Below are 16,265 nucleotides of genomic sequence, written 5' to 3'. Positions count from 1 at the left end.
TTACCCACAGGTTGTCCTAACTTGTTAGGATGGAAAGAGACGAATAATTGAGTGCTCTTCCTGTGAGAAACTGTACGGTCTAGATAAAAAGCTAGAGCTCGTTTACAGTCTAGGGTATGCAGAGTCTGTTCCCCGGAGTTGGAGTGGGGCCTGGGAAAGAAGATAGGTAGTATGATGGATTGATTGATATGAAACTCCGAAAGTACCTTAGGCAAAAATTTAGGGTGAGTGCGGAGTACCGCCCGGTCCTGCAGGAGTTTAGTGTAAGGCGGATAGGTAACTAGGGCCTGTAATTCACTAACCCTGCGAGCTGAAGTAACAGCCAAAAGGAATAATACTTTCCATGTGAGATATTTTAGGTCACAGGAGTGAAGAGGTTCGAAAGGTGGTTTCATAAGGCGACCAAGAACCAGATTAAGGTCCCAAGATGGGGCCGGAGGACGTAAAGGTGGCTTCAAATGGAGCAAGCCTTTAAGAAAGCGTGTTACCAGGGGTTGTACTGAAATAGGAATACCCCCGATACCTTTATGGAAGGCGGCTACCGCACTGACATGCATCCTTATAGAAGAGGTCTTTAGACCTGATTCTGATAGGTGACATAAATAGTCCAAGAATTTAGAGATTGGACAGGAAAGGGGATCAAGGGACTGAGAAGTGCACCATGATGTGTACCTTTTCCATTTGTATGAGTAAGATTTTCTTGTCGAAGGCTTTCGTGAAGCTATCAAGACACGAGAAACCGAATCCGAAAGGTTAAATGGCTGAAGGACTAACCTTTCAACATCCATGCCGTCAGGGACAAGGCTTGGAGGTTGGGATGGAGGAGGCATCCGTCGTTTTGAGTGAGCAGATGCGGGTCCTTTCCCAGAGGAATGTGCCTGCGGATGGAGAGATCCTGGAGTATGGGAAACCACACTTGGCGTGGCCAGTGCGGTGCTATTAGGATCATGGTTCCCCTGTCCTGGCGGAGCTTCACGAGAGTCTTCAACAGAAGAGGAAGTGGAGGGAATGCATAGAGTAGACCGGTCGTCCACGTGAGGGAGAATGCATCCCTCGGCCGAAAGTGCTGGCTCCGAATGAGAGAGCAGTAATTGTCCACTTTGTGGTTCTGAGGGGATGCAAAGAGGTCTATGTGGGGATAACCCCACTTGTGAAATAGAGAGGTCGCTACCAGAGGATTGAGTGACCAATCGTGTGGTTGGAAGACACGGTTCAGCTGGTCTGCCAGTACATTGTCTACTCCCGGCAGGTAGATGGCCCTGAGGTACATGGAGCGGGAGAGGGCTTCTGCCCAAATCTGCGCAGCTTCCTGACACAGAAGGAAGGAGCCTGTGCCCCCCTGCTTGTTTATGTACCACATAGCCACCTGGTTGTCTGTCTGGATTAAGATTGCATGGTTCGATAGGCAATCTTGAAAAGTCCTGAGAGCATAGCGAATTGCTCGGAGCTCCAGGAAATTTATCTGGTGTTTGGCTTCCTCTAGTGACCAGAATCCTTGAGTTTGTAGATTGTTGACATGGGCTCCCCAACCGATGTTGGAAGCGTCGGTGGTGAGGATGACCTGAGGATCTGGTGGAAGAAAGGGCAAGCCCTTTAGGAGGTTGAATTGATTCGTCCACCAGGCAAGAGACAGACGAAGAGCGTTGGAGATGCGTACCATGGAGGACAGAGGCTGAACAGCTTGAGTCCATTGGTGTCTCAGAGTCCATTGTGTGACTCTCATGGCCAATCGGGCCGTGGGAGTCACATAAACGAGGAGGCCATGTGTCCCAGAAGAACGAGGAATTGGCGAGCTGTGGCTGTGTGTTGAGACTGCAGCTGGCGAGCTAGGGACACCAGGGTTTGGACCCGTTGATGAGGAAGGAAGGCTTTTGCCTGTAAGGTGTCCAAGTCTGCCCCAATGAAGGATAAGGTTTGAGATGGGACTAAGTAGGATTTCTCGTAATTGACAAGAAACCCTAGAGAAAGCAAAGTTTGAATTGTTAGGGTCAGGGAGGACCGAGCAAGTTGCTGGGTTGGGGCCCTGATCAACCAATCGTCCAGGTAGGGGTAGACGTGGACACCTTCCTTCCTTAGGAACGCTGCAACCACCACGAGGCACTTGGTAAACACTCGTGGTGCGGATGCCAGGCCGAAAGGTAATACACGATATTGGTAGTGATTTCGGCCTACTAGAAAACGCAGGTATTTGCGATGAGATTGTGTGATCGCAATGTGGGTATATGCGTCTTTCAGGTCTAGAGAGCATAGCCAATCCCCTTTTTGCAGCAGAGGGAGAAGTGCGCCCAGGGTTACCATCTTGAACTTCTCCTTGTGAAGGTACTTGTTGAGGGCCCGTAGGTCCAGGATGGGACGAAGCCCCCCTGACGTTTTTGGGATCAGGAAGTACCTGGAGTAGAACCCCAGTCCTTGTTGTAAGGGAGGAACGGGTTCTATAGAATTTGATTGAAGGAGAAGAGAAACTTCCTGCTCTAACAGAATAGAGTGATCGGAGAGACTCCACGGCTGCAGGGGTGGGGAGTTCAGAGGGAGGGTCAGGAAGTTGAGATGGTAACCTTGTGCGATTATAGCTATCACCTACTGATCTGTGGTGATATGACGCCACCTTTCTAGAAAGTGGCACAGCCGACCTCCTACTGGTATAGCTGGAAGAGGGGTTTGGCAAGTGCTCTCTAAGTGAGAGTCAAAAACCCGCCGCAGGGCCAGGTGGTGGAGCTGCTGCGGGCTTTTGTTTTCGAGTCTGGCGAGGTTGAGTCTTGTGATAAGACCTTGCAGGCCGAGGCTTAGAGGACGGGGGATAATACTTTCGTGGCCGGAAGAAAGACTTTTTGGAGTCTTTTCTAAACGGCTGCTTAGAAGGCAAGTCAGGAGGAATGGATGAGAGCTATTTAAGGGTCTCATGGTGATCCTTTAGTTCAGCAACAATTTGCTGAATTTGCTCACCGAACAAATTATCCCCAAGACAAGGTAAGTCAGAAAGCCTATCTTGAACTTCTGGACGAAGGTCAGTTGACTTGAGCCAAGCCCAGCGTCTAGCAGAAATAGCTGTAGCAGAAAGTCTAGTGGAAGCATCAAATATGTCATAAGCTGTTCTTATTTCATGCTTCCCCGCTTCAAACCCTTTGTCGAGAAGGGATTGAAGCTGTGGCTGGAACTGTTCTGGAAAGGTGTCTGAATAGTCCTGCATTTGTTTTAGAATGACTCTATTATATTGAGTCATATAGAGCTGATAAGAAGCTATCCTGGAAATCAGCATTGCTCCTTGATATACCTTTCTACCTATACTATCAAGGAATTTATTTTCCTTAGTAGGAGGTATGGAAGAGTATGGTTTTAGTCGTTTAGCTTTCTTTTGAGCTGATTCTACGACTACAGAATGATGGTCCAATTGTGGTTTTTGAAAACCAGGTGCTGACTGTACGAGATAGGTAGAGTCAGCTTTTTTGTTTACGGGAGCAACAGACCCAGGAGATTCCCAATTCTTCTTTAGAAGGTCTAGGAAAACCTGATGAATTGGAATAGAGGTAATGACTTTTGGGGCATCCAGGAACTGGAGTAATTCCATCATCTGGTGCCTGTCATCGTGTTCAGACTGGAGTTGGAAAGGAACCAACTCCGACATTTCCTTCACAAAGTTAATGAAAGAGAGGTCCTCAGGTGGAGAACACTTTCTACTTCCCGTAGGAGAAGGTGGTGAAGGCAAATCATCAGTGTCAGTAGAGGTATCATCACCCCAAGTGTCGTAAGGATCAGGTTGGTGACCTGTAGGAGCACAAGGGGGTTGAACACCTGAAGGCACTGGTTGAGGCTCCGAGAAATTGGAAGGAACCACCGGGGGCATCGAGAATACTCTCAATGGAATCGATGTCGGAATCGGTGCCGGTGCCGGCATCGAAGGAACCGGTGCCGGTCTCGATGGAATCGGTGCCGGCATCGGAAACCTCGGTGGAGAGGAGGTGCGTATCGCCCCCGAGGAAGAGATCGGTGGCGAGGGACGACCTGGCACTGATGGAACTATCCCCGAAGGGGGAATTCGATACGGTGTTTCTCCACTTGATGAAAAACCTGTCGGTGACAGCGGTCTTGCCGGTGTCGGTGACACAGGTATCACCGGTGGAAGGGCTGTCATGAGCGCTTCCATCCGGTTTAGCAGCGGAGCCAGTGCTGCTGCAATCGGCTCGGTGACCGGTTCCACTCTCGGTGCCAGAGTCGGTGCCGGAGGAGTCTGGAACCGTTGCATCGCCTTGTCGATGGCCTCCTGGACCAGCCGGTCCAGTTCTGCCCGGAGACCAGGGGTAACAAGACCCGGCTCGACGGGAGAGGGAGGCTGAGGCTGAGCCGGAGGGACCACCGTCACCGGTGGAATCGCGGCTCCCAAACCCAAAGGGGGTGAGGGTTGCCTCGGTGCCTGCGAAACAAGAGGGGACGGTGCCACCTCTGATCGAGGCTTCTTTGTCGGTGGCTTGGTCGGTGCAGAGGTCGATGACGTCGATTCCTCGACTGGCCGAGACTTATGACGTCGATGGCGATGTTTCTCCTTTCGATGGCCGTGAGGTCACCGAAGGCGGACGGTCACCGAAGGGTTGTCGATGATGATGAGACCTCGACGGTGCCGGTTCCGATGACGTCGATGCAATCGATGGCATTGGGGTGCGGACATGGAAGAGGAGCCCCATCTTCTCCATTCTGGCTTTGCGACCTTTTGGTGTCATTAGGGCACATTTGGTGCAAGTCAGAACATCATGCTCACTCCCTAAGCACAAAACACAGACTCTATGAGGGTCTGTGATTGACATAGTTCGGGTACAGTCCGGGCAACGACGGAAACCCGACGCCATGGCAGAAGGCCAAAAATTTAGCCGCGGCACTGTTGACTGCCAACGGGCCTCAAGGGCCAAAGTCGACGGTAGTCGAAGAAAACGACGGCAAAACTTACCGAAGTTCCGCGGGTTGAAAAATTTATCGAAGGGAGACCCCTGAGGGGCAAATTTTTCTTTAAAGAAGTAAATTCTTAAATTCCTGTCAGGAACGTGGTTAAGAGCTCTTTCACCGCGTGGCTACTGCTGCGCGGAAAAAAGAAGACTGAAGGGGCCAGTCAAAGTTCCTGAAACTTTGACAGAAGTTTTCCGTGGTTGGGCTCCATCCTCGATGTCACCCATTTGTGAGGACAACCATCCTGCTTGTCCTGTGAGAAGAATTGAGAGACTGTGTGTGGGAGTGAGGACCTGAATGTTTGCAAAGACAGCATGTGAGAGCCTCTGTTTGTGTGAGAGAGACAGCATGTGACAGTGAGAGCCTGTGTGTATGAATGATTTTATGAGAGAGAGCATGTGACAGTGAAAGCCTGTGTGTGTGTGAGAGAGAGAAATGCATGTGAGAATGAGAATCTGACTGTGTGTTTGAGGGAAGAAGATGGAGAGATATCTCCCCAAGGCCTACTGCCCAGGAGGGATATCTCCCCAAGGCTTACTGCCCAGGAGGGAAGGGTTAGGTCGGCCGTCATAGTTGGTGATTCGATTATTAGGAATGTAGACAGCTGGGTGGCTGGTGGGCATGAGGATCGCCTGGTAACATGCCTACCTGGTGCAAAGGTGGCGGACCTCACGCCACAGTGCTGGGGGGGAGCCGGCTGTCGTGGTACATGTGGGCACCAACGACATAGGAAAATGTGGGAGGGAGGTTCTGGAAGCCAAATTTAGGATCTTAGGTAGAAAACTTAAATCCAGAACTTCCAGGGTAGCATTCTCCGAAATGCTCCCTGTTCCACGTGCAGGTCACCAGAGGCAGGCAGAGCTCCAGAGTCTCAATGCGTGGATGAGACAATGGTGCAAGGAAAAGGGATTCAGTTTTGTTAGGACCTGGGGAACCTTTTGGGGAAGGGATGGGCTCCACCTTAACCAAGGTGGAACCAGACTGCTGGCGCTAACCTTTAAAAAGGAGATAGAGCAGCTTTTAAACTAGAACAAAGGGGAAAGCCGACAGTTGCTCAGCAGCGCATGGTTCGGAGAGAGGTATCTTCAAAGGATACTAATGATGCATTAGAATTATGGCATCCCAACAGTGAGGTTCCAATAATAAGAAAAGTAGTCCAAGTGCCTGTAACTAAAAACTCACCTGAGCTAAAAAATTCTAACTTATCCCTATCAATTAAAAAGCAAAATGAAAATACAAACAAAAAACAAACTTTGAAATGTTTGAATGCTAATGCCAGAAGTCTAAGAAGTAAGATGGGAGAATTAGAATGTATAGCAGTGAATGATAACAGACTTAATTGGCATCTCAGAGACATGGTGGATGGAGGACAATCAATGGGACAGTGCTATACCGGGGTACAAACTATATTGCATTGATAGAGAGGAGCACCCTGGAGGTGGTGTGGTGCTTTATGTCCAGGATGGCATACAGTGCAACAGGATAAACATCCTGCATGAGACTAAATGCACAATTGAATCTTTATGGGTAGAAATCCCTTGTGTGTCAGGGAAGACTATAGTGATAGGAGTATACTACTGTCCATCTGGTCAAGATGGACAGTAGTATACTCTGTCAGGTGAGACTGTCATTTCACTGTCAGGTGAGACTGACAGTGAAATGCTAAGAGAAATTAGGGAAGCTAACCAAATTGGTAGTGCGGTAATAATGGGAGACTTCAATTACCCCAATATTGACTGGCTAAATGTATCATCGGGACACGCTAGAGAGATAAAGTTTCTGGATGGAATAAATGATAGCTTTATGGAGCAATTGGTTCAGGAACCGACGAGAGAGGGAGCAATTTTAGATCTAATTCTCAGTGGAGTGGAGAACAGGATTTGGTGAGAGAGGTAACGGTGGTGGGGCTACTTGGCAATAGTGATCATAATATGATCAAATTTGATTTAATGACTGGAAGGGGGACAGTAAGCAAATCCATGGCTCTCGTGCTAAACTTTCAAAAGGGAAACTTTGATAAAATGAGAAAAATAGTTAGAAAAAAAACTGAAAGAAGCAGCTACAAAAGTAAAAAGTGTGCAAGAGGCGTGGTCATTGTTAAAAAAAATACCATCCTAGAAGCACAATCCAGATGTATTCCACACATTAAGAAAGGCGGAAGAAGGCAAAACGATTACCGGCATGGTTAAAAGGGGAGGTGAAAGAAGCTATTTTAGCCAAAAGATCTTCATTCAAAAATTGGAAGAAGCATCCAACAGAAGAAAATAGGATAAAGCATAAACATTGGCAAGTTAAATGTAAGACATTGATAAGACAGGCTAAGCGAGACTTTGAAAAGAAGTTGGCTGTAGAGGCAAAAACTCACAGTAAAACTTTTTTTAAATATATCTGAAGCAGAAAGACTGTAAGGGTGTCAGTTGGACCGTTAGATGATCGAGGGGTTAAAGGGGCACTTAGAGAAGATAAGGCCATCGCGGAAAGATTCAATGATTTGTTTGCTTCTGTGTTTACTGAAGAGGATGTTGGGGAGGTACCCATACTGGAGAAGATTTTCATGGGTAATGAATCAGATGGACTGAACCAAATCACGGTGAACCTAGAAGATGTGGTAGACCTGATTGACAAACTTAAGAGTAGTAAATCACCTGGAACGGATGGCATACACCACAGCGTTCTGAAGGAACTAAAAAATGAAATTTCAGACCTATTAGTAAAAATTTGTAACCTGGCATTAAAATCATCCATTGTACCTGAAGACTGGAGGATAGCTAATGTAACCCCCATATTTAAAAAGGGCTCCAGGGGCAATCCGGGAAACTACAGACCGGTTAACCTGACTTCAGTGCCAGGAAAAATAGTGGAAAGTATTCTAAACATCAAAATCACAGAACATATAGAAAGACATGGTTTAATGGAACAAAGTCAGCATGGATTTACTCAAGGCAAGTCTTGCCTCACAAATTTGCTTCACTTTTTTGAAGGAGTTAATAAACATGTGAATCGGTTTTTTACTCTTTCGGATAACAGAAAGACTAGGGGGCACTCCATGAAGTTAGCATGTGGCATATTTAAAACTAATCGGAGAAAGTTCTTTTTCATTCAACGCACAATTAAACTCTGGAATTTGTGGCCAGAAGATGTGGTTAGTGCAGTTAGTATAGCTGTGTTTAAAAAAGGATTGGATAATTTCTTGGAGGAGAAGTCCATTACCTGCTATTAATTAAGTTGACTTAGATAATAACCACTGCTATTACTAGCAATGGTAACATGGAAGAGACTGGGGGTCGGATTTTAAATGCCCTGCACGCGCCGGCGCGCCTATTTTGCATAGGCCGCTGGCGCGCGCAGAGCCCCGGGATGCGCATAAGTCCCGGGGGTTTTTAAAAGGGGTGGAAGGGGGCGTGTCAGGGGCGTGGCCGAATGACGCGGCGTTTCGGGGGTGTGATGCGGCGTTTTGGGGGCGGCAACGCGGGTGTGGTTTCGGCCCGGGGGCGTTCCGGGGGCATGGCCGCAGCCTCCGGACCAGCCCCCAGGACCGGAACACAGAGCGGGCAGCCGGCCAATGCGCACAGATTTACGTCTGCTTTTCGCAGGCGTAAATCGTGGAATAAAGGTAAGGGGGGGTTTAGATAGGGCCAGGGGGGTGGGTTAGGTAGGGGAAGGGAGGGGAAGGTGGGGAGAGGGCGAAGGAAAGTTCCCTCCGAGGCCGCTCCGAAATCGGAGCGGCCTCGGAGAGAACAGGCAGTGCGCGCTGGGCTTGGCGCGCGCAGGTTGCACAAATGTGCACCCCCTTGCGCGCGCCGATCCCGGATTTTATAAGATACGCGTGGCTACGCGCGTATCTTATAAAATCCAGCGTACTTTTGTTTGCGCCTGGTGCGCAAACAAAAGTACGCGATCGCGCAATTTTTTAAAATCTACCCTTTAGTTTTTGGGTACTTGCCAGGTTCTTATGGCCTGGATTGGCCACTGTTGGAAACAGGATGCTGGGCTTGATGGACCCTTGGTCTGACCCAGTATGGCATGTTCTTATGTTCTTAAGGAATTGGCAAAAAAATAAGAAAGGGAAGGTGGAAAAAAATAAGAAAGGGAAGGTAAAAAAAAAAAAAAAAGCCTGTGACCAACCAATTAGAAAACTAAGATCAGACAACAAAGGTAAAAAAAAATAAATAAATTACTTTTTAGTGATTGGCACATGTAATCTTTGGGAATGTGCAAGAATAGCACTTTCTCTATGCAGATCTCAAAATGTACAAGATCAGCATGGAGAAAGTGGAAGCCCATGGGGCCTGCACAGAGGAGGAAGCAGAATGGGCTTCAGTGCAGTAGCAGCAATCGGCGCCTCCCCAATAGCCATGTGGCAGCAGTGACAGTGGCAGCAGAGGAATGAGAGAGGTTCCGAGGTTGCTGGCAAAAGAAAGAGAGGGGGGTCTGCCTTTAGTGTGTGCATGTACATGAATGGGACTCAGCCTGGAGGTGTATGTGTGTGAATGCATGGATGCCTGCCTGGGGGTCTGTGTGTATGAGAATGAATGTGTGCATGCCTGGGGGATGGGGAGGGAGTGGTGTGAAAATGAATGGGAGCCTGCCTGGGGGTCAGTGTGTGTGTGTGTGTGTGTGTGATAATGACTGGGAGCTTGCCTGGGTGTGTGTGTTTGTGTGTATGTGAGGGAGCCAGTGAGTGTGAGAGCATGAGTGTTTATGAGAAAGTCTAAGGGAGTAAGAGTTTGTGTGTGTGAGGGGGGGGTGGAGAGGGAGAGAGTGTCTTAGAGCCTGAGAGCGTGTCAGTGTCAGTGAGAGTGAGAGGTTATGGTGGATACAAGAGCATGAATGTGTATGTATGTGACAGTGTATGTGTGAGAGAGAATGGACATGTGAGTATGTGTGAGAGAGAGACAATATCAGGGTGACTGGAAATCAAGAGCTCCCACAGAAGGGGACAGCAGGGGCTTTTCAAAATCCTTATTAGTTTTAATCATTGAATGTTATTTGATATATGTGCTGTTTTGAAATATTTTATTGGTGTTTGGGAAATTGTAAAAAATGTATGATTTTAATTAATAGAAATTCTTGTTTATCAGTTGTTTTAAAATATTCTTTTATTATGGTTTTACTATTATAACTGTTGTTTTATGTTTCTTGATTTTATTTGTTTTATTTTAAGAGCCCTGCTCGCCTCAATCCGCCTAAATCTGGGCGGATTTAGGTGAGCAGGGCCCTGCGCGCCGGTGCGCCTATTTTACATAGGCCTACCGGCGCGCGCAGAGCCCCGGGACTCGCGTAAGTCCTGGGGTTTCTGAGGGGGGCGTGTCGGGGGCAGGCCCGGTCGGCGCGGCGTTTTGAGGGTGTGTCGGCAGCGTTTTGGGGGCGGGCCCGGGGGCGTGGTTACGGCCCGGGGCAGTCCGGGGGCGTGGCCGCGCCCTCCGTACCCTCCCTCCAGGAGGCGTAAATCCCCCGACAAAGGTAAGGGGGGGGAAGGTGAGGGGAGGGCAAAAGAAAGTTCCCTCCGAGGCCGCTCCGATTTCGGAGCGGCCTCGGAGGGAACGGGGGTAGGCTGCGCGGCTTGGCGCGCGCCGGCTATACGGAATCGATAGCCTTGCGCGCGCCGATCCAGGATTTTAGCGGCTACGCGCGTATCTACTAAAATCCAGCGTACTTTTGTTTGCGCCTGATGCGCCAGCAAAAGTACTCCAAATCGCGCGGTTTGAAAATCTACCCCATATTGTATACTATTGAGCATGTATTGCTGACCGCTTATTGCTGAGCGCGTATTGAATACCATTGAGCAGGTATTGCTGACCGCATATTGCTGAGAGCATATTGAATACCATTGAGCGTGTATTGCTGACCGCTTATTGCTGAGAGCATATTGTATACTATTGAGCGTGTATTGCTGACCGCATATTGCTGAGAGCATATTGTATACTATTGAGCGTGTATTGCTGACCGCTTATTGCTGAGAGCATATTGAATATCATTGAGCGTATATTGCTGCCCACATATTATTAAGCGCCTGTTCTATTAAGCGTATATTGCTGCCGCATATTATTGTGCGCATGTTATACTAAGCGTATATTGCTGCCGCATATTATTGTGCGCCTGTTGTATTAAGCGTATATTGCTGCCGCATATTATTGTGCGCCTGTTCTACTAAGCGTATATTGCTGCCGCTTATTATTGTGCGCCTGTTGTATTAAGCGTATATTGCTGCCGCATATTATTGTGCGCCTGTTGTATTAAGCGTATATTGCTGCCGCATATCATTAAGCGCATACTTTTCAATGGAACAGAACGCCTCAGCGTCTTCAGCGGAGGCGCCTCCTGCCTCCGGCATTAAAGCCCTCGGCCTCTGCTCCACATGCCAGCTTAGAGCCACGCACAGTGAAGAGTCAGACTCCCTATGTGCCCAATGTGAGGAGGCCGTGGGACCCTCGGGCCAGGACCAGTCTCAGCCACGATTTGCTGACAGTTCCCCAGGGGCTACCCCGGATTTAGCGGGCAGTCTCGTCCAATCTGGAATCCCAGGGGATCTTGTACCCCAGCGATTAGAGACCGCTTCAATTTCCTGGGTGGATCTCTTTAAGGGGATTCATGCCTTTGTACAGATGCAAACGGCTTCCCGTCCAGGCCCTGCGGTTCCTGCTGTTCCTGCTGTTTCTGCTGTGGCTGCGACTGCGGCGGCTGCTGCGGCGGTTGTGGCTCCAGCGGATCCTGTTCCTGGACCCTCACGCCCTTATCGTGTGCGGGACCTCCCGCCGCTAGACAGTCCGGATCAGTCGGACCAGGAGGTTTCACCGGACGAGTCCGAACTCCCGGACGAAGGGGAACTTCCCTCAGGAATTGAGCCATATAGAACCATGAGGCGGTTCTTCCCTAAGGAGGATCTCTCGGACCTGGTGTCTCAGTGCCTGGCGGAGTTGGATATTACAGGTCCCAGTGCTACGGTACCCTCTGCACAGGACCCCCTGCTGGAAGGTCTTCATCCCACAGCCCGCCATTTTCCATTCTTGCAAGCAGCACAACAACTGATAGATTTAGAATGGGCTACACCAGCGGCAACATTCAAAGGGGGTCGGGCCCTGACGGGCATGTACCCACTGGCACCGGCTATCCAGGAGCTGTTGGCGTGCCCTCAGGTGGACGCCTTGATTAGCGCTGTGGTCAAGCGCACTACCATTCCAGTTGAAGGGGGGGGCGGCCCTCAAGGAGCCTCATGACTGGCGACTGGACGCCATTCTGAAACAGACTTTTGAGGTGGCAGCTGTATCTTTGCGGATCGCAACCTGCTGCACAGTGGTGACGCGTTCCTGTTTGTCACAGGTCAGGAACAACGCTCCAGCAGCAGACATGGAGTCAGCTCTCTCGTTCCACACGGATGCCGCATCCGACATAGTCCGGACAACAGCCAAGGGGATCTCATCCTCTGTAGCTGCCAGGAGGCAGCTCTGGATCTAGAAATGGTCAGCCGATGCGCCTTCAAAGACACGCCTCACCAGATTGCCCTTTAAGGGCTCTTTCCTGTTTGGCAGCGACCTTGATAAATTGGCCAGCACATGGGGTGCCTCTGAGGATTCATGTATGAAACAGGAAAAAACTGAAGGGGAATGGACCCTATAATATTACAACACCCCGCCCAGTGATGGGAGCTGGTTAGCTTCTGCGAGGGATGCTCATGCTTGCGAGGATGTTAAGGACATAGGGATCACAGATACATAAATCCACAGGACTGATTCCATTAAAGATATTCAATTAATTTACGGCTAAAATTGGATCAATGAAGTCACTAGATCTATTTTTTTACAGCTATTACTGGATCAATATATTAAAAAATGGAAAGGGTATATTGGTATCATAGCTAACAACTTATATAAGAAAAAATCTACGATGATCCTTTGGCGAACCTCAGAGCCTCTCACTGTGTTGTCCACCTCAGATGCCAGTTCTACAGGTGGATCTGGTGGCAAATGTTTTGCAACCTCTGCTTCCATCCCAAAGCACAAAGCAATGTTATGGAACATGCAGCAGGCCATAACAATGCTTGTGATCTTTTCCGCACTGTACTGCAGGGCACCACCAGACTGGTCCAAACGTCTGAATCGGCTTTTCAGCATGCCAAATGTATGCTCAATGACATTTCTTGTGCTGGTATGTGCCTCATTATAATGCCTTTCGGCCACTGTGCACGGGGATAGGAGTGGAGGTAGCAACCACAGCTTACAGCCATAGCTGCCATCACCCATAAATGGGGAAATAAATATTGCATTAGCCATCACAGACGCAAATCCATTTGGCATATACTCATTTTACATCTGCCCCACCTCCCTAAGAATACAGTGGTTCAGAAATACTTTCATAAATAAACATACATATTTTTTAACAATGGGCCAATGTTCTCATGCTGGGCCCTGCATGCCTCCATCCCACTTATCTAAAACCCCAGCCCAAAGCAAATGTTACTTACCAAGCAGCCAGCCATCACCGTATTTTCCCCATGGGAAATGGGTTCCAAGCAACGAATGGGCAAGGATGAAGGAAACATGGCAGCTCCAATGAAACCTTGATACTACATTCAGTATTTGAAGGTGTGCATCACATACAACCTGCACATTCATGGAATGGAATTGCTTGAGGTTGCAGAATGCATTCTCTTATTCCCACTTCGGGGTCAATGTGATATGAGTGCAGTCTATCGCACCCAACACATTGGACATCTCCGCTATTTTGAAGAAACTACGCCGGATCTCCTGAAGTTGTGCTGGGTCCTCGGGATAACAGATGTATTGCTTTTTCCACTTCATCATCACCCTCAAGATTTGTTCTAAGTGACGGGAGACTAAGGACTGATCCATCCTAGAAGCGATACCAACAATGTTTTGGAAACTTCCAGGGGCGAAAAACTGCAAAGTGCAGCCCAGGCTCGGCATACTTGCAAAAGGCGACTGGGTCAAGGTCACTGCGCAGGTCCTCCATAAAGGCTTAAAATCTTTGCACCACATCTGTCTCGGGCAATCCATGGAGGGTTATCCTTGGCTAAATGATATGTTGCCAGCAGGGTCTATGGATGGCTCCAGGATGTATGTACAAACAAAGGAACATAAGACATGCCATACTTTGGTCAGACCAAGGGCCTATCAAGCCCATCAGTTCAACAGTGGCCAATCTAAGTCACTATCACTTTGCAATTCAAGATAACATGTAAGAATAGCAACTGTCCACTAATCTATGTAACTATAACTTTCCCTAACTGACTCCTACAAACCTGAATACATGGAGGGAATGGAAGGACAAAGGAATAGGCCACATGTAGATAGTATAAACAGGAAAACCAGCATTTAATAGAAGGATGTGCATTTGTGCCTCCATGGACAAACCACAGGCGCTCCTTACCCGGACGACCAGAACTTAGGCACCTAAGTACAGGCTCGTATTAGGCGCCCGGGTCCTACTTCTCACCTGGACCTTCAGGACTTGGGCACCCGGGTACAGGCTTGTTTTGGGTGCCCAGGTCCTTCTCCTCATCTGAACATCCAGGGCTTGGGCGCCCGGGTATAGGTTCGTATCAGATGCCCGGGTCATGTTCCTCACCTGGACATCCAGGACTTGGGCACCCGTTTGCTAACATACAGCAATCCCAAGTTTAATGGAGCTATTTGCTTACCTGTGCTACCATCTGGTCCTGTTATCATACATTCACTGGATTGTTTGCCTGAATAATCACTTTTCTTTGCCTGACATTCTTTATTCTCGCTTGCACTCACAAGAGAAAAGTGAGCAGGACATGAGAATGAATATAATCCATTGTTGAAATGGTAGAAATTACACGGAAATCTTTAAGGAACTTCTGCTACCATCTGCTACTGATAGCACCACCAACATAACACCAGGGATAGGTATGGCACTAAATTTCATTCGTAAAAAAAACTTGTTATGGTCGCATTAGGTTTTAGGCACACGTTACTGCATGGGGAGCAATAGCTGTTCAGCTCATTTCTATGCAATTTAAATGTGATGGGTGCTATTTGCTATGTACTGGTATGGACGTGCTAATAACAGTATAACATTAGGGGCAGATTTAGCACATCCAAAATGTGCGTTCAATACCCGTATGGTGGTGCGCTGGCCGGAGGGCCCGATATTGCATCGGCCTGAGAGCAGGATGACAGAGGTCCTGTGTACTCTATGGACATGAAGATACCATGGTACTTTTGGCCAGGTTAGAAATAGTAAGCCTAGTCTCATGGCTAGAACTGACCACAGGTTGTATAATATGACTTGCTGAAATTTCCACCTGTAGACGTAGCTAATTTGGCTTTAAAGAAATCTCTCTACCATTCTTTTGTGAATAGTTTTCATTAAATTGACTGTATAGTGATTTGAATGAAAGTAATGTATAAGAAAAATGAAACATATATTATAGGGACTGTACCTTCAAAACGATATGTTCATACCCAGATTCTGCATTCCATTTGCTCCAACTGAAACTGTAAGTGGGTGAAAGGAGAGCCATCTGTTCATAGGCTGCTTTTTCTGCTTGGTTATTCTGCAGTAGAAGAAGGCATAATTATTATTGTACCATTAGATTTCAGAAACCCACCTTTGAAATGAGTACTGTACTTATTACATAGATTTAAACTTCCATTTATCAAGGAAATTTATAATATATTTAATACAACTGACCTCTCTGGATTTTAAGATTGACTAAACTAAAAGTTCAGTAGTAAGCCTTTAGGTTGTTACTAATTCCCTTAATAGTTCTTAGTTGCTAAGTTTTAAATATTATCTAAGTGAATGCTGGAAAGTACTTCTGACTTTTGTATATTTTGAAACCTTTGAATGATTTTGATACAAAAATCAAGTATTAATATCAGTGCCACATTATCTTGATTTCCTTTTCAAAACCCTATTATATCTGTTTTTAATTAAGAGGTTTTGAGAGCAAAAATTGATTACCTGGAAAAGGTGTTCACAGTAGCTTTCACTAAATATGTCTTAAACAGTTTCTTGCGGTATCTAGTCCTTACTATATGCTTCCAGAAAAAAATTATTCAGCTTGAAGAATTAAATTTCAAATCAAGAATCAAGTCAAAAGTCTTGGCATTGTCTTCGACAGTACCCTTTCTTTTTTACCTCAAGTCAGTCAAGTGATATGAAAAGGATTTTACAGGTTGTGTGTTGTGTTTGGGCTTAAGAAACTTTCACATGCTCCAGAATTTCATACTGCAATCTTCGATATTCTCAATTATGGACTACTGTAATAGTCTTTATATTGGCCTCCCATACTTAACAATACGACCACTTCAGCTTTTGCTAAACTCTGCTGCTTGCTTAATCAA

The 16,265-nt window shown here is 47.4% G+C and overlaps 1 protein-coding gene across 1 annotated transcript in view; it reads right to left on the bottom strand.

Moving 5' to 3' along the window:
• Window positions 1–16,265, bottom strand: part of CASC1 (cancer susceptibility 1) — a 1,039,813-nt gene that overhangs the window by 68,852 nt on the left and 954,696 nt on the right. The window contains exon 14 of the mRNA XM_029600147.1: window positions 15,359–15,472. Within this exon, the coding sequence (XP_029456007.1) occupies window positions 15,359–15,472 (114 nt within the window). The remainder of the gene's footprint in view (window positions 1–15,358; window positions 15,473–16,265) is intronic.

Source organism: Rhinatrema bivittatum, chromosome 4 (genome assembly GCF_901001135.1).
Source record: "Rhinatrema bivittatum chromosome 4, aRhiBiv1.1, whole genome shotgun sequence".
Taxonomy (NCBI): domain Eukaryota; kingdom Metazoa; phylum Chordata; class Amphibia; order Gymnophiona; family Rhinatrematidae; genus Rhinatrema; species Rhinatrema bivittatum.
The sequence above is the reverse complement of the archived record's forward strand: the minus strand, read 5'-3'. Positions and strand labels throughout refer to the sequence as shown.